The sequence below is a fragment of the Alligator sinensis genome, unplaced genomic scaffold (assembly GCF_000455745.1).
Source record: "Alligator sinensis unplaced genomic scaffold, ASM45574v1 scaffold465_1, whole genome shotgun sequence".
Lineage (NCBI taxonomy): Eukaryota > Metazoa > Chordata > Crocodylia > Alligatoridae > Alligator > Alligator sinensis.
The window spans coordinates 1,727,000-1,754,510 of NW_005841979.1; the positions used below are offsets into that span (position 1 = coordinate 1,727,000).

Genomic DNA, 27,511 nt, shown 5'->3' on the forward strand with positions numbered 1-27,511 from the left:
CGGCTGTAGCATCATCTCTCTGCACACTGGCAGTGACTGTTGCTATGCCAGGGTCTTTCCAAAAACTGCTGGTAACTGCTGCTGTTGTCCCATCTCAGCTCCTCAGGGCCCTCCTGGTGCCCCTGGGGCTCATACTCCATTCACCCATGCCTAGTCACACAACTGCAGGTCAGATAAATTAGGTCCTAAAATATTCAAGATCCACACAATATTTAGAAAGCAATAAAAACTACTGTTGCAATTATAGATACTTTTACATACCCCATGTTGTTTCTAATAAAGCAGGCCAAAATACAGATCAATGCCATATCTTTCCAAGCAGCTTGCCTATCTCTTATTAGTATGGTGCATCTGATAATTGAGTATCCTGGAATTCTATGTTTTCAATTTCACTCTTAATTTTCTTTTCACGGGCACCACTGTATAAACACTGACAACATGCAATGATTCTATAAAAGTGTGTGTGGGGGGGGGGGACTTCTGTTAGGACTAGGGAAAGCAATTTCATACACATTAGTTCCCAGGTATACCATTTAGTTCTTCAACTAGCATCTGAAACACAAAAATAAGCAGTAATTCCGGATTTATTATGCATGGTAAGCCTTTGAGAATGTTAAGTGATAATAACTGGGAGAAAGGACAGACCAGTAGCAAATGACAAAATTACTTAGGCTTCCACCCAAGTGCTGGTTTGGTGCTATGGGAACTGTGATTTGCAGGTTCCTTCCAGTGACAGCCAGGTGTAGGAGTGCCTGCAATGTGAGCAGTGCCTCCTGGTGGTGTCTCTCCAGGAGCAGGCAAGAGACCTACAGGAGGAGGTGGCAAGGCTCTGATGCATCCTCAGCCATGACGAGTTCATCAATAGAAAGCTGGAGGAGACTTCTAGGACTGCAGAGGAAGGACTGCCAGAGGTGCTGCTGGAGAAGGAAGAAGACTTGGACTCCCAGGAAGGTGGAAGCTGGAAGCAGCCAGCAGAAGTCTTCATCCTCATCTGCAGTGGTTTGGCTAGAGAACAGATATGGAACCCTATCAACAGAGGGGAAGGAGTATTTTGCATCAGTGGAAGGGGCCAGACCAGGCCTCCCCAGGGTTGGAAGGACTGATACCACTGCAACACCCTTGGTGGTGGTTGGCAACTCCCTTCTGTGGGAACAGAAGCATCCATCTGTTGACCTGACCTTTTGTCTTGGGAGGTCTGCTGTGTGCCCAGAGCCTGGATCTAAGATGTCATAGAAGGAATACCAAGCTGCATCTTGTCCTCTGACTACTACCCGACACTGCTCATCTATATAGCACCAATGATACTGCCAGGGGAGACCCTGAGCAGACCAAAAGTGACTACCAGGGCTCTGGGTGCAAGGGTGAAGGGAACAGGGGCTCAGGTGATTTTCTCTTTGGTCCTTCTGGTCAATGGGAAGGGCCTGGGCAGGAACAGATACATCCTGCAGAACAACGTATGGCTGGGCAGATGTTGTCGTCAGCAGGGCTTTGGCTTCTTTGACCATGGGATGTTGTTCCAAGAAGGATTGCTGGGAGGGATCCACATGATGAAGAGAGGGAAAAGCACCTTTGCAGTTAGGCTTGCTAACCTAGGGAGGAAGGCTTTAAACTAGGTTCATCAGGGGATGGAGACCAAAGTCCTGAGGTAAATGGGAAAGAAGGTGACCTGGAGGAAGCAGGAGGGAGCAACAGGGGAGACATTTTAATTCTTCCTGAGAAAGTAGGGCAATCAGTTAGTTACCTCAGGTGTCTAGACATGAATGCATAGAGCCTGGGAAAGAAGCAGGTAGAAATTGAAGTCCTCATATAGTCATGGAACTATGATGTGCTTGGATTAACAGAGACTTGATGGGATAGCTCACGTGACTAGAGTACTGCCCTGGATGGGGATAAACCATTTGAGAAGAAAAGGCAGGGGAGAAAGGAGGAAGAATTGCTTTTTATGTAAAAGAGCTGTATGATTGTTCAGAGCTCCAGTATGAAACTGGAGATAGGCCTTTGAGGGTCTCTGGGTTAGGGTCAGAGAAGAGAACAACAAGGGTGATGTCATGGTGGGCATTTGCTATTGACCAGCAGACCAGGAGGATGAGGTGGATGAGGCTTTTTTCAAAGACCTAAGCAGAAGTTTCTATATCATGGGCCCTGGTTCCCAAGAGGGACTTGGGTTACCCTGATATCTACTGGGAGGGCAGTACAGCAGTGCACAAGCAATCCAAGAAGTTTTTGGAGAGCGTTGGGAACAACTTCCTGGGGCAAGTGTTGGAGAGGTCAATTAAGGGTCATGCTCTCCTTGATCCACTGTTCACAAGCAGGGAAGAATTGGTGGTGAATGTAGAAGCAGATGGCAACTTGTACAGTTATAACCATTAGATGACTAAGTTCAGGATCCAGAAGAAAGGAAGGGAGGAGTAAGGACCTTGGACTTCAGAAAAGCAGACTTCAACTCACTCAGGTAACTGATGGGCAGGATCCCCTGGGAAGCCAGGCTGAGGGGAAAAACAGTCCAGTACAGCCAGATGTACTTTTAAGAAACCTTACTAAGAGTACAGGAACAAACTATCCTGATGTGCAGGAAAACTAGCAAGTATAGCAGAAGACCAGCTTAGCTTAGCAGGAAACTGTTCAATGAGCTAAACACCAAAAATGAAGAAGTGGAAATTTAGACAAATGACTAGGGAGTATTGCTCCTGCATGCAGGGATGAAACCAGGAAGGCCAAAGTGCATCTGGAGTTGCAGCTAGTGAGAAATGTGAAGGTTAACAAAAAGGGTTTTTCCAAGTATGTCAGCAACAAGAGAAAGATCAGGGAAAGATGGAACCCTTACTGAATTGGGGAGACAACCTAAAAACATATGATGCAGAAAAGGGTGAAATACTTAATGCCTTTTTTACCTCATCCTTCATAGGCATGTTCGGCTATCAAACTACTACACCTGGGAGCTCAGTTTCAGGAGAAGATGAGTAGACAACAGTGGTTAGGGACTATTTAGAACAGCCAACAAGTTAGGAACTATTTAGAAAAGCTGGACATTTACACGTCCATGAGGCCAGACACAATGCACCCAAGGGTGCTGAGGGAGTTAGCCAATATGACTGCAGGGACACTGGACATTATCTATGAAAACTCGTGGAGACTGGGAGAGGTCCCAACTTATTGGAAAAGGACAAATATAGTGCCCATCTTTAAGAAAGGGAAGAAGGAGAATCTGGGGAATTACAGACCCATCAGCCACAGCTCAGTCCCAGAAAAAATCATGTAGCAGGTCCACAAGAAATCCATTTCTAAGCACTTGAAGGAGAAGGTGGTGATTAGGAAAACAGTCAGCATGGATTCTCCAAGGACAAGATTACCTTCTATAATCAGATGACTGCCTCTGTGGATGTGGGGAGAGCAGTGGACATGATATACCTTGACTTTAGCAAGGCTTTTGATACAGTGTCCTACAACATGCTTGCAAGTAAGCTAAGAAAGCATACATTCGATGAATAGACTGTGAGGTGGATAGAAAACTGGCTTAATCATCAGACTCAAAGGGTTCAGTGTCTAGGTGGCAGCCAGTATCAAGTGGAGTGCCCCAACGGTTGGTCCTGGGACCAGTTTCATTTAATTTCTTCATCAGTGATCTGTAAGATGGCATGGGTGCATCCTCAGTAAGTTTGCAGATGACATCAAGCTGGGGAGAGTAGTAGATACACTAGAGGGTAGGGCTAAGGTTCAGAGATAGCTAGACAAATTAGAGGAGTGGACCAAAAGAAATCTCATGAAGGACAAGTGCAAAATCCTGCACTTAGGAATGAAACAATCCCATGCACTGGTACAGGCAGGGGACTGACTGGCTAAGCAGCAGCAGTGCAGAAAAGGACCTTTTGAATTTGAGCCAGTATGTGCCCTTGTCATGAAGATGGCTAACAGCATACTTGGCTGCATTAGAAGGAGTGTTGCCAACAGATAGAGGGAAGTGATTATTTCCCTCTATTAGGCCCTGATAAAGCCACAGCAGTTGTGTGTTCAGTTTTGGACCCCCCACTACAGGAAGGCTGTGAATAAACTGAAAAGATTCCAGTTGAAGGCAACAAAAACTGGTTAGAGGGCTGAAGCACATGACTTCTGAGGAGAGGCTGAAGGAACTAGGCTTATTTAATCTAGAGAAGAAAAGACTGATGGGGGATTTAATAGTAGCCTTCTTACCTGAAGGATGGATCTAGACTGTTCTCAGTGGTGGCAGATGACAGAACAAGGGGCAGTGACCTCAAGTTGCAGCAAGGGAAGTTTAGGTTAGATATTAGGAAGAATTTTCTCACTCAGGCTGAGGAAGTTGGTGTGTGTGCTGTTCCTGGATGGAAGGAATAATAAAGAAGCCAGAGGCTGGCATGCAATGCAGGCAAGAAAGCCAGAAAGTGAAAATGGAAATGGTGGCATCAGGGGGTAAGGGACAAGCTGGGGTGGGAGGGGAGGGGGGTGTAGCAGCGCAGGTAAAAGTGCATAAGTACCTGGGGAGTCAGATGTCTGGCAGGTTGTAGTGTGTCAGAGTTCCAATGTCTATATTGAGTCCATCAGTTTCTGTACCTACTACCTAGGAGGTTTATGAAGTGTAGTTCATAGGCTACTCTGTGGAAAGTGATTTGTAAATTCAAACAAGCACTGAACCTCATTAACCTCATCACCAGAAGCCAACTTCCTACAGCACAAAACACACTGAACAGGTCCAGACCATGCCATGACAAGGCATGCAGAATCTGCCAACGATATCTTGGGAAGAAAAACCCGCAGCATCCTTATAGGCTCGGCAGTGCTATGTTGGCTAGCACTATGCAAGAAAGAGACTTGGGGGTCATCATTGACCACAAGATGAACATGAGCCTGCAATGCGATGCTGCGGCTAGTAAAGCGACCAAAACGCTGGCTTGCATCCATAGATGCTTCTCAAGCAAATCCCGGGACGTCATTCTCCCCTTGTACTTGGCCTTGGTGAGACCGCAGCTGGAGTACTGCGTCCAGTTTTGGGCTCCACAATTCAAAAAGGATGTGGAGAAGCTTGAGAGAGTCCAGAGAAGAGCCACTCACATGATCAGAGGTCAGGGAAGCAGACCCTACGATGACAGGCTGAGAGCCCTGGGGCTCTTTAGCCTGAAAAAGCGCAGGCTCAGGGGTGATCTGATGGCCACCTACAAGTTTATCAGGGGTGACCACCAGCATCTGGGGGAACGTTTGTTCACCAGAGCACCCCAAGGGATGACGAGGTCGAATGGTCACAAACTACTACAAGACCGTTTCAGGCTGGACATAAGGAAGAACTTCTTTACTGTCCGAGCCCCCAAGGTCTGGAACAGCCTGCCACCGGAGGTGGTTCAAGCGCCTTCATTGAACACCTTCAAGATGAAACTGGATGCTTATCTTGCTGGGATCCTATGACCCCAGCTGACTTCCTGCCCTTTGGGCAGGGGGCTGGACTCGATGATCTTCCGAGGTCCCTTCCAGTCCTAATGTCTATGAAATCTATGAAATCTCCAATATGGAGATATCTTCACAATAGAATACACATCCCCATGAGGGCACCAACTGCCCTGATGGAAAATATATGGAGACACCAAGCAACAACTGTGCACCAGAATGAGTGCACACCGAAAACCTATCAAAGACAACAACAGAACACCACCTGTGTCCAATCTCTCAGACCTAAACCTGAAAGGGAATTTACAAACCACTTTTCACAGACAAGCCCATGAACTGCACTTCATCAGCCTCCTAGGTACGGAAAGTCATGCACTCAATATAGACATTGGAATTCTGACACACTACAACCTGCCGGACATCTGACTCCCCAGGCACCTCTCCAATTTTACCTGTACTGCTACATCCCCCTCCCCTGCCCCAGCCTGTCCCTCAGCCCCTGACGCCTCCATTCCTATTTTCACTTACTGGCTTTCTTGCCTGCATTGCATGCCAGCCTCTGGCTTCTTTACTATTCCTTCCATCCAGGAACAGCATACACACACACTGCAGGTGCTTCCTCAGCCTGACAAAGGGGTTTTCAATCTGAAAGCTGGCATCCCAGGCAGCTTAACTGAGCTCACCTGGAGCCTCACAACTCCAATGCACCAGCAAGCCTCAAGCCTGTCAAAGACATGATGGGTCTGGGCTTTCCCCAGCTAGGATTGTGTGCGTGTGTGTGGTGGCTTGAGGTTATGGTGCCTCCTACCTGCCTTTCATCACAGGGATCCTCAGTCCTGGCATTTCCTGGGACTGCCATGTCTCCAGCAGTCCTACCAGGCCTCCCAACCCTGGCAGAGTGCAGTTTTAGTGGTCATGCCCAGGACCTGGGGTCTCCTTCCCCATAACCCCAGCCCATACCTCAAGTTCATCCTGGCATGGAAGTTCAGCATCTTCCTCTGCTGGTTAGTGATGCAGTGAGTGCCCCCTACAGCGCTGACAGCAGGGCATTAAATGGTTTTAAAAAATGAAAAAAGGAAATAGGTGTGGATGGATTGAGGAGGGTGGCATTCATTCTGTCTGCATCTGGAACTTGGGGAACCCCTGCAGTGTGAGGTTCACCTTGAGGAACACGAGCTGCTTCACCACCAAACCAAGACCTAAGCAGGCGTGGTGGGCTGTCACTACATTCCCAGCAATGCTGAACACCCGCTCACTTGGAACACTGGTCAGTGGACAGGACAGGTGTACCCAGTCAACCATGGCCACACCTGGCTGCAGCTTGCCCAGTAGGCCAAGGAGCGCACAGCAGCGGCTCCATGTCCTCGGCAAGATAGGCAGCCACCAAGGTCTAAGTGCTACCTGCCTGATAGAGGGGTCTGGTGCCTCTGAACCCCACTATGGAAGCCATGCCCTTGGCCCACATTGGCAGTGCCTGTGGTGGAACAGGAGACTGGATGGTGGATGGCGTGCTAGCATGGGATAGTGGATCCCCTTCTTCCACGTCCCCCCGCCTCTGCTGTTCTGCCTCCCTGCCCCGCTTCCCCAGCACCTCCATCCACTGATTCAGGCTTTGGCTGCTGCATATGCTGCTCTTCACGCTCAAATCACACATGGCACCCGGCATATAGACCGTACTGGACCGCAAGGGATCAAGCCATTTCCTGATGCCCTCCTTCAGCCGCCTTACCAATGTCTGCACATCTGGTGACAGCGGCTTGCCTCAGCCAGGAACACTGGTCCCCTGGAAGCTCTCCATTTGGATATGAAGTTCTCTCACTATAGGGATCACCTGACTAAGGAATGCCTCACCAGCATTGAGGGTCTCTGTAGCCTCAAGGAAGGGCTTGAGAACCACGAAGATCTGGGAGATGGTATCCCACTCAGCTCTGTTAAAGGAACCACTGATCCCAATCTCCCTGAGCCAGGCTATCTCATGGATGGCCTGTTGCTCGACCAGCCTTGCGAGCATCAGGTATGTAGAGTTCCACCAAGTATCCACATCCTGTATGATTTTGTGCTGCAGGATGTTCAGCTCTGCTCATTTGTCCCTCAGCATCTTGCCCCCTTTGATGCTTCGGTGGAAGTAGCTTGCCACCTTCCTGCATTGTGAAGTGAGCATGCTGGCGATGCTGGCACCATAACCGGCAGTCCATCCCCCCTCCAAAGCATCCCTGACTATGAGGTGGAACTTGTGTGCCACACAGCGGATGCCAACCAAGTTGGCATCACGGACTGCCTTGACCATATTTGCCTCATTGTCAGTGACCATGAACTTGCCGATGAGCTTGCCCTGACCTATGAGCCATCCTTGCACCAAGCGGTTCATGGACCCCATGATCTCTGTTGCTGTGTGGGACTCATCCATCACCTCAGCTTGAAGGAGAGCCCAATGATGGCCTGACTGGTCGCATCAGTGCACTGCGAGGGAGAGATAGGTGTAATCTCCACCACGACTGCTCCAGATGTCTGAGGTGAAGTGTAAGACCACCTGCAAACCTGCATAATGCAGCTCCTCCCTCAAGTACTTCCTGCATGCCTCATACAGGAAGGGCACAACTGTCCTGCTATAGGTGGTGTGTGTGGGGATGCCACAAGCACCATGAGCTGCCTGAACCCTGGCTGCTCAACTAAGGAAAAGGACTGGCCATCCAGAGCAAGCATCTCCCCAATGCTCTGGGTGATCTTGCTCACCCTTGCAACGCCCCCCCCCGCCCCCGCACTTTCTGTCTGCTTTTCCCCAACTGTTCCAGGGTGGTCTGCCTCTGCTTTTGGGGAAAGGGGGCTTTGAAGCGAGAAAGGGACTTTCCTTTGGGCATGCTCCTACTGGTGCTAGACTGAGGAGGAGCAAGGGCAAGGGGGTGGTGCCTGAGGTGCCATCAGCATCCCTGTGGTGTTCATGTGTTTTGTTCCCTTGCCCTGGCTGGTTTTGGCTTTGCAGTGCAGGCAGATAGCATATGTGGGATCATCTGCTAGCTCAAAATGATCCCACACCACACTACCTGTTCACTTCTGGGCTGCGGGTGCATGTGTGGATGCTGTAATTTCTCCCTCCTCAGAAGGCAGTGACACAGCAACAGAAGGAATAGACCTGGCTGAGCTGCTTGCCTCTGCAACCTTTTCCTCAGTCTTCTCTGAAGTGCCTTTTGGGGAAGGAGACCTGGCTGTAGGGGAAACTTGAGAGATTTGGAGCACAAACTCAGATGATTCCCCCTCCCCCAGAATTTCACTTGCTAGGCCACTCAGATCCAGATCCAGCTCTTCCTCTGGCACTGGAAGGCTCAGCCTGGGAAGTGACATGGGGTAGAGGAGACTATCATGTTGGTGCTGGTGCTGCTGCTTGTTGTCATGGTGGTGGTAGTGAGGGTGGGGATATGGCTGGTGCTCTTGGAGGGGACGCAGACTCAGGCACAGACAGTGGCACTGCTCCCCTCTCCTTGCTGCCTGTACTAGAGAAAGCCTGCTTGTGGTAGGAAAAAGACTGCGTCTCAGTTTTGGAATGGGGGAGGATGGAACTTACACCTCTCCCTTTACCCTCTTTTCCCACCCCTCCCTGAAGGCTTTCCAGCTGCCTTTCCAGAACGCTTCATGGTACATTTCATAGTGTTTTGTCTTTATAAAAATATATGAAAGTATATGTGTTTTCCTATATAAATCCTATATTATAGCATGCTTGCAATATAAAAATAAAAATGTATAAATGTTTATGTGCGTCTTCCTATATAAATTCTATAGTATAATATGCAATATAATGATGAAATTAAAAGAATCAATCAATGAATTTAATAAGAAAATAAAAGGATCTAGAAGAAAACAAAATGTATTGTGGATTTGCACTCGCTAGGCTAGCAAGTAGGAAATCATTCAAATCAATGGTAGTAGTAGCCTTCGCTGTCTAACTCTCCTGAGCTGCTGGAAGATAGCTCAGTAACTGTCAGACCCCAAGGCAGAAAGCAAGGCAGTTAAAACAATGCTGCCTTTTATGCTGTTTTTCCATCCCTCCCACAGAGCACAGGGACTGGAAGGGGCCTCAGGGAAGGATCACAGTCACTGGACAGCTACACAGTCAATATGAGAGCAGTCTGTCCCCCCTTCTCCTCCCTCTCCTTACTTTCTGCTTCCCTGCACGCAAGCCCAGCTTCAGCTTCAAAACTCAAAACATTTCAAAACATTTAAACTGCCCTCGTTTTGTTTCAGGCTTTTTCAAAGCCCTTTATTTCATTTCAATTTTGCTGTTTTGAGCTTGAAATGAGTAAAAACAGCATCAAAATGAAACAGCCAGAGAAATTTTGCACAGCCTTAGATGAAAGTTATGTGGCTATGTTATGGCAGGGAGGTGTATGGGGAAATATCTGTTGCTGCTGCAGTGCTGTACTTGTTCTGTAAAGATAAAGGAAATATTTTTTTAAAGGGTAAATCTAACAACTACATAATTTTATTTCTTTTAAAGAAAACAGATGGTACTCTAAATGTTTATCACAACCAGAAAAATTAGTCCTAAGTTCTCCCTTTTGTTCAGATCCAGTTGCTGAGTTACGAGGCACACTAATGGGTATTCCTGCAAAACTAATATAGCATGTTCAGAGCCCATTTAAGGACCAGGTAGATCTTTTTAAAAATTAATGATCTTGTAATGAAAATGTGACCCAACTAAAGCTGAAGTAAGCAAGGCAAACTGCAGGCAGGGCTGATGATATTGATCTGTCAACATACCTTAAGGCTTGGCTTAATGCTAGACATCCTCACCATCAATTAATAAATAGCATAAAGATTATAAAGCCAAAACACCAGCACTTTTCTTCTTCTCTCTAAAAATAGCCTCCTAACCCACATATCTTCCATACAAATCCTACTGTCAGTCATTTCAATCATCCTTAAATGCTGAAATAAATCTACTGGCCTTTCCAGTATGCCTGGAAACCATAAACATCTAGGTTTTCCTAGACCAAGAGAAGTGAATCCCAAATTAAGGGAGCCCTTCCAGAGAGTCTCCCCAGAAGTTCCATCCACCTCAAGTGCCTTCATTAATCCCAAATGCAGCAATGTGGAACAAGGAGAGACTTTAAGCACTCAAGGTGGAAGATCTCAAAGTAATAATAGTTTTATGAATAATAAACAACACCTAAAAGTTCAAGTGCAGATCCTGGTGAACTGGCATGATATGCTCATGGGGTACTCTTTATATTAACCAAGCTGCTACATTCCTTATTAATTTCAAAGCAGATTTAAATAAATGCACCATGGATTAATTACACTTACTTTGGATTAGATCATGACAATCCTTGGTCAGGGTTATAGAGGACAAGAAAGGAATAAGGTCCTACTTTATTCTCCTACTTGGCTCTGCTTGAATAGAGAGTCTGCCTGTGTGGGGAAAGCAGGAGCAACACCACTGATTCTCCCCTGTGATGACGTGGCTAGGCTGGGGGCGGACAGAGAGAAGACCCTCAAGTCTGTCCCTGCCATTTCAGCATCCAGAGAATGTGTTTGGATACTAGGAGGACTGGTGGACATCAATTACTCTCTGAGTCACAATTCCTTCTATGGTTAAAATTATAGTCTAACCCTATGAGAATACTGAAATCATGTGCTTTGCTCTGAATATAGTCTGGTATAACTGAGAGTGAAATAATATTAATTTCCATGTTCTGGCTTGGGTCTGTTTAAATTTATAATCCTAACCACTGTACTATCATGTTTGTACTTAACACAGTATAACTAGCTGAGAGTCCAAACTTCTTTCCTTACAAAGAACTAGAACTCTTGGTTCCAAAATGATATCTTTTATTAGACCAACATTTTTTCCTTAGTACTTCTGAGGAAGAAGCAACTAGCTCACTGCATTGACCATATATCATCTGCCTTTAAAAATCAGCTACCTAACTTTGTTTATGATTCTAAAAAAAACAGAGAGCTCCTTTAATATAATGAGTTAACAAAATCCATCTGGATCTCAAGCTGTGCACATCATTCCTGTACGTGATAAAATAGTTTGTCCCTTCTTTGAAATTTTGCTGACAGCCCACTGAAATCAGTTACTAATCCATAAATGAGAAAGAACTTTTGCTTTCATCCACATGTGTTTTCTCTTAGTATATGGGTGGTTGAAAGATCATTACTGTAGCAAGTTTAAGTGTATTGCTGTGATAATGGAATCCACTAGCAAAAGTATCATGTAACCATTCTTGTCATGTATCTGTACTGACAGATATTAATAAGGCCACCAGCACTGTGATTTTTTTTTCCTAAATTTTAAAGCAGCAGCAAAATCATAAGAAAATCATGAGAGGCCAGCTAAGATTCTGCATCACTGGATATTCCCAACTGAATGAATAGTCATGCAGAAATAAAGGAAACTTTGGGAATGAAAGTGGTCAGAAAACTCCTCTAGGGCCACGCAGTCCACTGAGTTAGCTTTTATTATCTATCACATAGCTTCTCATTAATTAGCTGCATAAATTATGTTAAGACTTTATATTGAGGGACTATATTTGATATTTTTCTATTAATTAATTTTTTTTAATAATGACACATCATCTTCTGTACATCGTCTCCCTCCATCAGCAGCCAGAGACACTGCCTCTGTAACTTGAAATGTACAGAATTCTGTAACCCAAGGTCCAAATACTCCCAACACTGGACTAGGCTTAGCTTTTAAAGACTGAGACTCTCTCTTCAGTGAAATGGCCAATTGTTTCATGGTAAAATTTCTACTGATTTCAACATTTCATCCTAAAACTTTCTCTACTGTTTCAGGAGGATCATGCGCTCTGTCATATTGAAGTTCATACAAAAATGTCTTAGCACTATTGCAATGACTTGACCTAAAATGCTTCTTCTCCCAACACTGTCCACAGATTAATTTTTTAAAATAAATTAATTCAACAGGAATCTATTTTTTAAACCAAATTATGTTGTATGCACCAGCATGAGGTATATTATAATCAAAATGCACATGTATAGCAATGCTCAAGTACTCTGAGTACTATCAAATGAGTGGTTTAGGTGTATAGGGGAGAAAAAGTATTACCGGACCCTACCCCACTAAAAAAGGAGCATAATCCCAGCCAAAGAAAGAAACATTAATCATTTAAATAATACAGAAATGTATGTTTAAATCTTAAAGTTACTAAATGAAATTTAGTGCTTATATCAACTTTAAAGAAAAGTCTATAGAAGCTGATCACTTTTCTAGTGTATACATTTTATTGTTACACACACACACACACACACACACACACATGTGCAGACACATCCACACATATAAAATGCATTTAAAAGGTGGAATATATATTTCTCAATAATCACAGTGTCACATTAGTCTCAAGTTAGTACTATACATTGTTCTTTAAACAAAACAGATTTAAGAGAAGGAGCATGTAAGTATGTCTTTCTACCAGTTCAACCCCCATACACAGAGAGATACATTTATAATGCATGTGAAAGGTTATATACATCATGATATAAGAGATATCCCACAGAATAAAGATAAACGTGCCATTCAAATATGCACTATCAAATTGGTTATCCTGCTTCTGTCACATTTGGGGCTGGTCTTGTACCTCTTACCAGAAAATAATGGGAATTTTTCCCAGTGTGAAAAAGGACTGATGGACCAAATGAATTTAAAGAAACATGTATTACATTTGCTGTAGAAGAAAAAAATATTTTAAATATGGCCATTCTGTTGCCACAAATAAGATGCAATTTTTCTAACTGATAGATTGTTTTAGAGTATTAAATATCTCCTAAAGATGGAACTCTTAAGCAAATAAAACGTAGGTTAAACAAGAAATGATCAAATAATATCCAGAAATCTTATAACAATATAAGAAGCATCTCAATTAGGATTAGCAATAAAAAGGAACTGAACCAGTTGACCAGTAATAGATTATTAGAGTATAATAATTACACCTGATAACATGCAAAAATTAACAGGGCAAAGTGATTTTACATTTTAAATTTCATGGACCAATTATCATCAACCAATGGATGAGTTTCAAGTATCTTTTTTAAAAGAGATCAGTCAGAACAATGTAAATATGTGAGTTACAATCAGGAACATGAAAATTCCCACCTGCCCAGCAACACCTAACCCCTGAGCCCAGGCTTCTGCTTGTACACTCCAAGCTTGCAGTGAATTAAAGTTTTGGGTGAACAAGAATGCAAAACTGTCACAGTCTGATCCTACTGAAATCAGTAGGAGTCTCTTCAGTAGCTTCATTAGAGGACTAGACCTTTTTGCCAGGATGAAACCTTTTTGCCTTCCTTGTGAAAATCCACCTGAATTATAAACCTTTGAACAAATGTGGTTTGCACATGCTCAGGAGATTCTCACTGGAATTTAACAGCTAAATTCTCTGTGGCTACTCTGCATGAGCTCATGCTCCTTTGTGTGCCATAGATTAGAGCCAGAAGGCACTTCTACGCATAATTAAACTGCAAAAATGGGCAATTTTTATCAAGTCACACTGTATGGGCGGGGGGTTGGTGCAATTTAAATGCGTTTGTTACATTCCAAACTAAACCACATCTGCATGCAGTTTAGTTTGCAATATAGCTATTTGTAACATTGCAGCCTTTTGACAGCTCGCCCCCACCCTGGGAGAGGTGAGCTGATGGCAGAAGTGGCAAGGGGCCCTATCTTTCTTTAATCTTTTTTCTTTTTGGCAAAGCCTGCCCACATCTCTCATAGCCAGGAGGTGAGCCGCCGATGGGCTGAATGGTCCCTGAGCTGTGGGAGGTCCCAGTCCTTGCCTCCACAGAAGCTGCATCCCCCGGGGCCTCCCAGGTGGGGTGCTAGTGGGTCAGGGGCTGCCCAAGCTCAGAGGCAGCACTCCACCAGATCCAACTTTTCCCCAAGCCTGCCCAGGGAGCAGCATCCAGCAGGCTTCCAATGGGTGAACTTCAGGAAGAGTTGGATCCAGTGGGGTGCCTCCTCTAAGCTGGGACAGCCCCGGACCATTAGCACCCCCATGAGTAGGCCTGGGGGGGGTGCTGCTGCCATGAAGTGAAGGACCAGGGCCCCCACAGCTCAAGAGCTGCTCAGCCTACCAGCAGGTAGCACAGGTAGGCTCCATCAGAAAAAAAAAAAGCAGTAAAAGACTTGATCCTTTTTTTGTTGTTGTTTTGTTTTTGTTGTTGTTGTTTTTTGCAGAACCTGCCTAACTCTCCCATGGCTGGTGGGTGAGCTGCTGGCAGGCTCTGAGCTCCAGGGGGGCCCCAGTCCTTCCCTCCATAGCAGCGGTGCCCCACCCCTCCTGCTTCAGCTCGGAGCCAGCACCAGCCTGATCCAACTGTTCCCTGAGCCTGAGTTTGGGCAGCATCTGGCCCACTTGTAGCCCACATGGGCAGTCCCAGGAGATGCCACCACCATGGAGGGAAGAACCAGGGCCTCCCACAACTCAGGGGCTGCTTGGCCCACCAGCAGCTTGGCCTCTGGCCATGGAAGACACTTGTTTATGAAACTTCTGTCCCAGACCCCTTCCTGGTTCAAGTTAAATTACAGTCCTCCAGCATCCCAGCATGCTTTCCAGCCCTGGGCTGGGCTATGCTGTGTGCTCCAGAGAGCAGGTCTGGCCCCACTCCTCTACTCTCTAGCTGGAGCAGTGAGGGCTCACTGACAAAGAGGTAGGCGGGGCAAACCCAGCTGGGGATGCAGCCTAGTCTGCGAGTGGGTGGGGGGGGAACAGACTGCCCCCCCCAGGCAAACCCCAGCTGGTGTTTGGGGCCAAAATGTCAACCATGCAAACTTACTGCTGGTTGTGACTGTGGACTACAAATCCCAGAGGTACATGGAAGCAGGAAGAGCAAGTGATAAGCAACCCTGCAGAGTCCTGCTACTATAATTTTGGACCACAAATCCCAGAGACCTTTGGGGCAGCAGGAAGAGGAAGCAAATACATAGCCCACATGGCTGTATTTCCTGAATTAAAGGTAAATATCTGTTCACTTCTGTTGCAATTTAATCTGTGCAGTTTAGACTAACCTTCAAAGATTGAATCAATTCAGCCTTAGGCTTTTTGTGTGTCTGTACCAATGTAAGAGACCTACTAACTACACAAAAACTGAACTACTTTTTTATATTAACCTGAAGTGAAAAATTTATTTTTTATACAGAAACTTGTAGAAAATAACCAGGATTCAACTCAGGTAGGACTTTACATCCTTCCTGCTTCCCCTAAGCTATTTTTTATTTTATTTTTCTAGGCTCTAGTAGGAAGTAGATCTTTAGCTGATAATGGTGGCTATGCAGGATCCAGGCAAATATTGAATACCCCAGGGAATAAAATCAGGCTTTTCAGACTGCATTAATCAAGAGGAGACTGCAGGGAGCCAAATGGGTCAAATGACTATGAGATCCTGGAAAGCTAGCACTGAAAACAAAATGTTTTCTAAATTAACTCTTCTTTTGTCTGCTTTTCTTAAGAGAAAAGACCTGAAAGAACATTATGCAATAACTGTCTTTCAGATCCTTATTAAATTACATTGTTTTCCTTATACATCTCTAAATCAGTCACAACTAGTCACTACTAGACAAAGTTGTAGTGAAGTGGAGGAGAGATTAAATCTTTCCTTCTATACTTGGCATCTATTTTTGAAGAAAATCTTCAAGTTCTGTTATTTTAAATAAGGTGTGAAATGAACTGAAAAACTAAGATTATTTTCATTTAACTGACTATATATTTCCTATGAATTAGAGCTGTAGTGCCCAATCTCTTTGCCCTGCAGGCCATATGGGAGGATGTAGGTCTGTCCATGAGCCAGATCTGGTATGTGATGCAGTGTAGCCAGGGCCTGATCCAGCCATGAAGCAATAGACCAGGCCCAATGTGGCAATGCAACAATGGCCTAAGCCCAATAAGCTACATGACAATGGCCCAACCCTGCCTGATATAGCCACATGGGGCTTAGAAATTTGGTAGTGGGGGATGGGTAGCAATGTTAATTGAGACCACTCCTTACTGCCAAGTTTCCCAAACTAGGAGTCCTGGAGGCTGGATTCCAGGGGTCCACAGATCAGGAGTTGAGCACTCCTGCATTAGAACTTTGACTACAGTTGACCACATGAGGAACCTCAGTCACAATAAAAGGTGAAACAGAAATTTTAAGTCTTCTTTTTTAAATATCTATTTGCATATTTCTGTGGGAGCTGAGGTAACGCAGCTTCTTTCAGGGTGAGGCTTGTAATTTTCTGTGTTTATACCAAGGTTTTGGGGTTTTTTTAAAGCTCCAAACTAAAGTTTAATTTTCAAAGGAAGGCAACAAAAAAAAACCCAATGTTTTTGACACTGTGATACCTAAAGCAGGTCTAACCAATCATATACCTGAATTTTTTAATCATAATAAATAAGATACAATAGTTATACCACAAGCACTACTTTCATTTTTTTATAACAACATTTAGAGTGTTAAGGTGAAGATTCCCATTGGCCTGAAATTGAAAACATTTACTCAACAGGGGAAGAAATACATTTATTCTAAGCAGTGATGCAAATGGAACAAAAGTTTAACAATTTTAAAATGTAAACAAAAACAAGCAGCAAAATCCTTTTTAGTGGATTCAAGGGTGACCACCTTTTCAAAATGGAAAGGCAGGCCATATGCCCTTCCCACTCCCCCTCCCCCCCAGTGGTGAAGCACTCGGAGCAGAGCTGATCTGAGCAGGGCAGAAGCAGATGCTTGCTGCTCACTGCAGGCTCAGGGTTCCCTGCCCTGTTGCCTTTCCCCTGGGAGCTCATGATGGTTGTGCACCCACTGTCCACCCAGCAGCAATGGGGGACACAACTCCATGCCACTGCTACTCCCACTGCTTCCAGGTGGGCAGGGTTGCTTTGCCATGGTGGTATGGCCAGCACAGGGCCCCCAGAGGGAGGGCAGCAGGGGTGGAGCCTTGAGGTTGCAGTGGGCAGCCTGCATCCGCCCCCACCCTGCCCACAAATCTGGGGGGGTGCGCCCCCCCATACCCTTTGGGGGATGCACACAGAAGTGGGGAACCACACACCCCCTGCACTCCCTAGCTCCATCCTGCTCCACACCCCAGGCCCTAGCCCCATGCACCACCCTGGCTGAGCAGTGCCCCCAGGCCCATCCCCTGCCCCACTCCCTCCTCACTGTGGGGGCCTTAATCTGCCCTCCCACCTTCCCTTAATGCCCCCTTCCCCACATAGACTTACCTGCAGGAAGCTGCTCTCCATACTTCCTGGCTGCACTCCTGGCTATGTGCAAGTGTGCAGGCATGCACATGCATATGGCACCCCCTGCATCCTGCTCCTAGCAGCCCCAAGCAGCTCCTTGCAGGCTGGAACACTGCCAGCCTGCAAGGGGAAATACACCATTTCCTGAACCCTGCACAATATTGTGAATCCTGGACTAACTGCTGTCCCAGAGTCATGCATCCTTGGACTGGGACTTAATGTCCTCATGCTGTGATTGTCCCACCCAATTAAGGATGGGTGGTCATCCTAGTGGATTCCAATATTATTCAATATATAACACACCAATGTACTTAAAACATCTACTATTTGCAAAAAACATATCAAAGTAGTAGTTAACAAAATGCTAGAAGTAGTTAGATATAGCAGCAGAAGGCTCTTTGAGACCTCTAAATATTTGCATCAAAACAGAGTAGTTTATGACCTCATTTGAACTAGACACATAGAAAAATTACCTACCTGGACTGCATATCTTGCTGTGTTTTCGACTGGCTGATTTCACCTGGAGGTGAAGAATGAGAGACTTGCTGTTGTAGCTCTACCAAAGACTGGTAGTATTGTTGCTGATGATGTTGCTGCTGTTTGTAGCGAGACAAACTAAAAAACAGCCCTAAAATGGCTTTCAAATTTCCATTCCTTATTTCTGTAAAATAAATAAATAAGAAAAATAAAAACATAAAGATACAAAGAAGTGAAAACAACACAATTGCATTTTAATTCTCTCACACGGTGCGGGAAGAGGTGTATACACTTATTAAAACACATTATACATATAGCGCTTGATTACTTTGTTACAGTTCATGCTACATATTGTGGGCACGTTTGGTAATCAGAAAACTGCCTGACATGAAGCCTAGGGCAATAAATCCTTTCAGTCAAAATCAACCACAGTGAGTAATGTGTTCTAACAGCCTTGACACTGATGAGGTCCTGACAATTACAAGGCTATTAGCAGAGACAAGGCAGTCTCAGCAATAATGCAGTGAGCCTCAGTGGCTAGGGACAGACATTCAAAATGCCTGACCCTGATTGATTTAATCTTTGCAGGTTAGTTTAACTTGGCTAGGTTAAATCACTTTGTAACTATACAGACATGCAGGAACATGTCTGCAGTGGCTCAGGCTATAAGCTGGCGGGGGCAGGCGGGGAGAGGTCTGCTAGAGCAGCCCTCCCTTCCCCTGTACAGAACTGAGTTGAGGGGGGAATGCAGCAGGGAATTTATTAGCCCACCAGGGAATTAAACAATTAAACAGTGTTTATCACCCCCTAACTCCGTGTTTATCACCCCATTAAGAAAATAACAGGGACATTACCAGCTATCTGTTAATTCTACCTGTTGATTCAGCACAGATGGTAGCCAGCATGTGGTTTGCTGGCTAAACACAGACACCACTTGGCAAGGCAGAGGGGAGGGGGAGATTTCTGCTTAGCAGGGAGTGGTAAGGGGGAGCAGGGAACAAGCCACTCTTCTTAACAGCTTTTCCTAGGAAGGACATTAAGCTACCTGTTGATTAGCTCCAAAAAGCCTGTCTGCCTTGGTAGTCTCCCACAGCATGGACTGTAGCCAGCATATGGTCGGCTAGTTAATGCTGAGATGTCTGCATAAAACAAAGGGGAGGGGGGAATAATCCCTGTTTAGCTGAGCTGCTGCACCTGCAAGTCTCTGCCAACCTGCAGCCAGGGAGCAGAGGGGAGAGGCCAGCTCTGTTGTGGAGCGGAGAGCCTTGCCCAGCCCAGAGAGCATACAGAAATGTTGGGGGTGTCTGGTTTATCTTAAACCAGCAAGGGGTCTGGGACAGACATTGCATAAACTGGTTTGAGCCAAATTATAGATTCATAGAGTCAGAAGGGACCTCAGTGGGCAATCTAGTCCAACTCCCTGCCCCTGGCAGGCAAGAAAAGAGTCACCAACCCTGGGGTCATTTGATCCCAGCCAGATGCCTGTCCAGTCTCCTCCTGAAGACCCCCAAGGATGGGGCAAGTACCACCTCCCTTGGGAGCCCATTCCAGATTCTGGCAACCTTGACCGTGAAGAACTTTCTCCTAATGTCCAGCCTAAACCTTCTCTCTAGTAGCTTATGGCCATTGTTCCTTGTCATTCCAGGGGGTGCCCTGGTGAACAGATCATCACCTACTTCATGTTGCTCTCCCCTTATGAAGTTGTACGCCGCCACAAGGTCCCCTCTCAGCCTTCTCTTGGAGATGCTGAAGAGGTTAAGGTCCCTTAGCTGTTCCTTATAGGGCCTTCCCTGCAGGCCTCTAATCAGGCGAGTGTCCCTTCTTTGGACCCTCTCCAGGTTGTCTGCATCCCACTTGAACTGCAGCATCCAGAACTGGACACAATACTCCAGCTGCAGTCTGACCAGTGCCACATAGAGGGGGAGAATCATTTCCCTGGACCTGTTTGTGAAGCACCTACGAATGCATGAGAAGGTGTAATTGGCTCTGCCAATGGCTTCATCACATTGATGACTCATGTTCATCCTGGAGTCAACAGTGACTCCAAGATCTTTTCTGCCTCAGTGAAGCTGAGAAGGTTGCCCCCCAGCGTGTAGGTATGATGGAAGTTCTTCCTCCCTAGATGCAGCACCTTGTATTTGTCCTTACTGAATTGCATCCTGTTGCTCTCTACCTACTTCCCCAGCCTGTCTATGTCGGCCTGGATCTGGTTCCTCCTCTCCAGGGTGTTAGCTGCACCCCATAATTTTGTGTCGTCCGCAAATTTGGACAAGGTGCTTCCCACCCCCTCATCCAGATCACTGATGAAGGTGTTGAACAGCACCGGCCCCAAAACTGAACCCTGAGGGACTCCACTGCCCACATCTTTCCAGGTTGACACTGACCCATCTACTACCACCCTCTGAGTGCAAACCTTGAGCCAATTTGCTACCCATTCTACCATATAATCCAGGGCAAATCCGGTCAGTTTATTTATAAGGATGGTATGGGATACCTTGTCAAAGGCCTTCTTGAAGTCCAGATAGATAACATCTACCTTGACTCTGACATCTAAACCTTTGGTGGCCTTTTCATAAAAGGAAACTAGGTTATAGTCAGGCCAGACCTGCCTGCCAAAAGCCCGTGTTGGTTACCCCTCTGCATCACATTAGCCAGCAGGCTCCCACAGATGTGTTCCTTTATAATTTTTTCTAGGATTTTCCCATGGATAGAGGTAAGGCTGACTGGTCTATAGTTCCCCGGGTCTTCCTTCCTCCCCTTCTTAAAGATTGGGATGATGTTAGCCCTCTTCCAATCCTCCAGAACCTGACCCGAACACCATGAGCGCTCATATATCCTTGCCAGTGGATCAGGAATGACCCCCACTAATTCCTTCATTACCCATGGGTGGAGTCCCTCCGGCTCTGGTGATTTGAAAATGTCCAATCCTTCCACGTGTCTTTTTATTGTATCGGCACTGACCGTTGGTCAGCTGATGTTCCCTTTGTTGGTGTCCGTGATGTATGTTGAGGGTTCGTCTAGATTCCCATTTAAAAATACAGAGGCAAAAAACTCATTGAAGAGCTCTGCCTTGTCCCTGCTTTCTGTCACTTCAAATCAGTTAAGTCTGATACTACATTCAACCAGGTTTATCTCAAACCAGTTTCAGCCATTTTTAAACTGGTTCTGTTACAGGTTTAAACCAGTTTCTGGTCATTTAAATTAGTTTATGTGTAATGTCTGTCCCCAGCCAATAAGGTGCAAATGGCTGATCAGAAGCTGAGTAACAGAGTAAGGACACAGGGCAAGGATCTGGAGAATGATTAGTGCCACCTACACAATTTAAATGGCTGGCTTTCTTACCCTCAAACTTTTTTTATAACATATACTGTACTATAAGTTAATTATCAGTCACTGTTGCCCAATATTTCATTAATCTTTTATGTTTACCCTGCCAAATTAATAATTTTTTTAACCAAAATTAGTCAGATATACACAAAAACAAATACAAGTACAGTTTCCAAGGTACTGAATTCCTAAAGAACTTAGATTATTTGGAATTAATATTCCTCCTGTACAGTATAGGATTTCTGAAAGGTGCAGGGAACATGGATACAGTTGGCACAGAAGTTATGTTTCTTCCTGAATCAGGATTCTTCCTTATATAACATGTAAAAGAAAATATTTTTCTTGAATTATTACATGCAAAGCCTATTTTATTGAAATAAATGCATAACATAAACATGAAGATCTCATAGACTCATGCCTGACATACATATGAGACCTAACAAAATACTGATCAACCAATGATTATCCCAAGTACAACATATCCTCTGTGCATAAGTGTCAAGGAGCATTTTATAAGTGTTGGTTATGCCAACCAACTAGAGAAATCAAGCATTCTGGAAGATCTACAGCCATATGCCCATCCTTAAGTATACTGCCCACACTTCCAGATGTACTCCATACCCAAAATGGAAGGTATCAAAACTGCAATCAGCAAACTTTGCAAAGAAGTAGATTTAATCCTCTTTTCTTCCATTCAGAAGGGAAGTCTACAGCCCTATTTCAGATTTTCCAGCTCCATTCTTCCCATGAATATATATTAATAATATGACCCTTTTTTCATGGTTATAATTTAAGCTATGTGCTAGACACTGAATATAAAAGTATTTTTTCTCCTCTTAAAACACTGCAACCTAAAAACCATGAGCAATTAAAAAGATAGATGATAGGATATCAGCAATATGTGTACACACTTTTTACATCCATGATAGAATTTTTTCTTTGCATAAATACATATCCATTCTGCCTGGCTGCCCAATTATTCACCAAATTGCCTGCATGCACTGCTGAGGACTTGCATCTCCTGGAAGGGGAGGAGTGGGTAATGATTCCAGACATAAGGATCCACAAAGAAGAGCATATCATGAAGATCGTGAGAGAAACAGACACACAGGAAATGCAGACTGGCAAACCTGTTGATGCAGAGGAGTCAGGAAGCAGAACAGCAGAACAGAGACAAGAATAGAAATACAGGGATATACAGTAATTTGAAGGATTGTGTATAAGAAACTTTGTCCTCCTGCTTCAGTTTGCTCTAGAAGTGTTGGACATTCTACTTTCTTTGTTTCTATTCAATTAAATTTCTGGTTGTCCCTATGTGAAGTAACGGCAAACCTACTACACAGGACATGATGAGTGACTACCTCCAAAGTTCCATGCACCAACCAGAGGCATAACTATTAAAGTCTGCACCCTGGGCTAGAGATTTCCAAACCTCTACTACACCCACTGCTGTAGCCATCTATGGCGATGGATACCAGGAATTCCGGTGACAAGAGTGCATTGTGGGAGGTAAAAAAATCCCTACACCCCACTGTTGTTGCTGCCACCACAGCACAGAGGGTACCACCATTCTTGCATGCCCATCAAAGTCAACCTTTGGGGATCATGCCATATTCACCCAAACCTAAGTACGCTACCTCTGTCAAATAAGTTTAAGCAAATTCTATCAAATAACTATAGAAATCCCAGTCCCAATTTTTTTAAAGCAACCTTGGAGTTGTTGTGTCTTGTAACTTTTTGTTTAAATTATTTTATAGCTCTCTGTTTCATGCTACTTATTAAACAAGGAAAAATGAAGATCCACACCTTTTACTATAAGGCACAATATTCTTGTCTAAACATTTATCAGGATATGGCCATGCTGATCCACACTAGATTTTGCCTGTTTCTAATTCCTCCCTCTAATTCCCTCTTACTTCTAGTCTGAGATAAAGGTAAAGAGGAAATGATGTTATTCTCTTCTCACAGAAGTCCTCAGTATCAAAAAGAAGTCTTGGGGGTTTTAATTAAATCACCTGAGGCATTTAGGCCTGCTCACACTCTCAATTTACCTGGGCATTTAGGTCTGCTAGCACACTCAATTTTTTTTTGTAATTTTAACTTTTTATAAAGGACTAGCAAGTTGCCCATAAAGCATGACTGGGGGTGCAGGCAGGGACAGAGGCCTGTGTTGCTCCTCCCCGCAACTGCCTCGGGTCAAGGTCTGGCTTCTCCCCCTTCCCCGTCCTCCCACTGCCTCTGGTCTGGGCCCACCCCTTCCCCTTTGGGCCCAGGCTCCTTCCCCCGCTTCCCCCCATTGTTTCAGGACCAGTTCCCACCCACTGCTTCGGGTGCCACCGGTAACCCCCCCTCCCCTTCCTGCTCCCCTCCCTCCCCTCTTCCCCGCAGCCTCCCACTCCCTGCTGGTTGTTGGGGAGGGCGGGGGAGGCCCTGCTCTGGCCCCTGGCTCCAAGGAGCAGGGCTGGGGCGGGGGGGCACTGCTGTCCCCACTGTCATGGCGGTGCTCCGTGTTAGGGGGCAAAGCCAGTGCTGTGCTGCCAGCACCCTGCACCGCCACTGCCTCTAAGGAGCAGGGCTGTGGGGGGAAGGGTGAAGCCAGCACTGCTGGCCTTGCCCCCCCACTTTGTCTCCTCCATCATGGCAGCTCTCTCGTCCCTGCTGCCCCTCTCTGCCTCCAAAGAGTAGGGCCAAGGGGGTGAGGCCAGCGCTGCTGGCCTTGCCTCTCTGCTTCGGCTCCTCCAGTCCCAGCTGTCATGGTGGCCTCCACCGTATGTCTCTGTCTGTGCAGAGCACTTTGATTAACTGCTGAGACAACCAATCAGAGTGCAAATAAAGCATTACAGACAGACAGACTATGGATTTTATAATATTAGAATTCTCATCAAGCATGTGGCTTTCTAACAATGCACTTGTTCAACATCTGATCTTGAAAAAGTGTGTCTCAGACCATATTTCAGTTATTCCTATAAATGTAAATTATTGACATACAGGCATTAATTTTATTAGTATTCTTTTAGACCTGTTAATATGTTAAGGTTTCTCTTACCACAGACAAACCTAACCACCTTTTTCCTCCTAAATATACATATGCGCTGGAGGGAAAAAGGATTAATCTTGTGCTACTTTGTAATTTCTTATTAGCACTGCTTAGATTCACCAGTGTCTGTGGAGCAATATCACTTTGGAAAATTACTTCTGTACAGATCCTCCTTTCCAAGTGTCAAAATTAGATTGCAGCTGGTTGCAAAACCCTATGTTAGGATATGAAATGTTATGGTTCCTATGACTTCTTGTCTGTAGCCTTCACTTACAAATAACCTAACGGTAACAAAATGAGTCACCGAAGTCACCTATGAATAATAAACTTACTAGACTTTTTACATTCCAAATAAGCAGTTATAAAACATAAACATACTGACAAAGTGCAATGGTCTTTTTAAAGCTCAGGTTGCATTCCCAATGAATAAAAGAATGAATTATATTTCTCTCTTCTTTCTTCTACAGAGCAACTGTAGTGTTGCAGCTGGTTGACACTAAAAAAATAAATTTAAGAGAGTCAACTTTCCACTCTCAGCTACACTTGTATAAATCCAAAGTCAGATCAATTAAGTCAGTGATTTCAAAGGATTTAGATGAAAATGTCTTGAAAGTTTACTGTAGAACAAAGATTTTTAATCTTACTTCAAAGCTCAAAGGTCCTGGCACTTTTGTTCTTCTGAAGGAGCTTTGCAATTTGTTTATTTTATCATTATTATTATTAGCATCATTATCACCATTGACAATAATGCAGCAGAGGATGAATATTCCTAAGTGAGGATTTAGGTGTATAATTCTATATTGAATTTCTATAGTGAAAATTTGGACATTAAGGACACAACAGCATTTAGAAGCAATGCAAGCAAAAACAAGTGTACATAATGTTAATATGTTATATTATTGGTATGTCTCCATTTTACTTTACACTGGCTTAAGGAGGATAAACATCATTACACGTTATGATATCAAAGAGAATGGTGTATGCATGGCTTTCCCTTTCAAGTATTCCAAGATTTAGTTATCATCATTAATTTCTTTTAAAGGATGCCTACAGTAATCCCAAGGGATTGGTTGCCTTTAGAACATTTAATTCAGCCCCTCACTTTTAAAGTGTACTTTATGAATTATTGGGTGATAACAGCGACAAAAAATGTCCTACATACCATAGCCAAATAAATAAATACTCAAAATACAAGTGGGTTACAGAACTCTAGATGATAATTCTATAGTTGAAATGTGTAGCTACTGCATTAAATACACAAAAAATTAAATTCTGCCCCTACTGAAGTCAATGGGAGTTTTGCCACTGAATTCAATGTGGCCCTAAGTTCTATACACTTATCTTAATGCTGCACTCTTTTAACACCATAAACTCCAACTTATTTCAAAGTTTTCAGAACATAATGTTGAGCCCTTTATAATAGCTAGAGAAATCATAATATTAAAGGACTGCTCAGTAACTGGAGTTACTGCATCATAGGCGACTGGTAGGAGATTCAAAGGGGTACGTGTGCCCCCCCGACAGGGCTGGTTCCCCCCCCCCCCCCGACAGCTGACACTGATGCTGTTGGTAGAGCTAGAGCCCACCCCCAATGGGGTCAGCAGCTTCTGCGGGTGCCCCCCCAGGTTCAGGAGACACTAGCTACTCATGTACTGCATAGTAGAGTCGCTGAACACCTTTTTCGTGATGCTGACGGCACAGTAGCCAGAGACTATTGCATGGTAGCATTGCATCATGCTTTCTGCCACGCAATGCTACTGTGCAGTAGTCACGGGCTACTGTGCAGTCAATGTCTCATGGCCACAGAATCATAGAGAGGTAGGGCTGGAAGGGACCTTGGGAGGTCATCTATTCCAACCCCCTACCTGTGGCAGGATCACCCCTATCAAAACTTAGATTGTAATGTTACTATTTAGCTAGTAACAGATAGTTTTAGTACCAAAGGAAATATCATTAAAAAAAAAAAATCACTCCGCATACTTTTAAAAATTAAATAGTACTGTACTTATCACCTATATTAAATAAATACTTTGACATCTAACTTTCAATACAGTTCGACTAAATGTAAAACAAAACTGAAAACACTGGGTTTAATCTTGCAAAGTACTAACTGCACTCAACTGCCAAGGAATTTTGGGTATTAAACTTCTTGCAGAAGGCCTCAGCCTATATCATTAAACCTTTATATACCTTACTAGTTTGGTACCACAGTATAAAGGCAGTGATAGAAAGCCCAGTTGTTTTAATATAATTTAGATTCAGTATGTATGCATAACATTTTAATAAAGTCAAAAGATAGGGTAATATTTTAATTGAACACATTACAGAAAAACATATGTAATTAGTGCTATGTCACAAAATCAACTGAGAACTAGAATAGAATTAGAAGAGATATTATACAATCAGCAGTTTCTTTCAGTTGTTGCACTTTATGTATCTCACACATGCACATGCATACACAAATATATATGCACACATTTACAAGACTAGGCCTGTTTCTGAAAACAATTACTGAAAACATGACTCTTTGTTCAAATGAATAGTGATCATCACTGATACTACATACACAAGGAAAGGTTCTCAGATGCATATTTATAAGCTCTGTTCCTATGTATGCATGCATGGATAAATATATAATGGTTACATTTGGAAATTTGTGTAGCTAGAAAACACTGGGAGAAAGGGAACATACAAAATGTGTACGCTTTTCAATGAAATTATTGCCTAAGATTTCATATACGTACTCGGTTTTTTAATTTAATGTTTATTGAAACATGAAAAGGACAATAAAGTTTGTATAGTCTTTCTCTGATAAATATATATTTTAATGCAACCCAATACAGCTAGAGCTTGGTTTTTAGTGGCAAATAATTCATACTGAGAAAATTAGTCTTCTAAAAGAAATCCCCAGTACTGGAAATTATGATATATATTTCTTACCTTCAGCAGAAAGACCTTGGACATTTACTCCTCTGGCTGCCAGAAAGCTAAGGCAGACATCAACATTCTCAATCTGCAATGTGAACAGAAATAACAAGCAATT

General features: G+C 44.3%; 1 protein-coding gene across 2 annotated transcripts in view; it reads right to left on the minus strand.

The window, feature by feature from the left end:
* NAV3 (neuron navigator 3) overlaps nt 1-27,511 on the minus strand; it is a 398,015-nt gene that overhangs the window by 210,468 nt on the left and 160,036 nt on the right. For both annotated transcript variants that reach the window (XM_006021115.3, XM_014518732.2), the window contains exons 4-5: nt 27,409-27,481; nt 18,105-18,288 (exon numbers count right to left, since the gene is read on the minus strand). In XM_006021115.3, the coding sequence (XP_006021177.1) occupies nt 18,105-18,288; nt 27,409-27,481 (257 nt within the window). The remainder of the gene's footprint in view (nt 1-18,104; nt 18,289-27,408; nt 27,482-27,511) is intronic.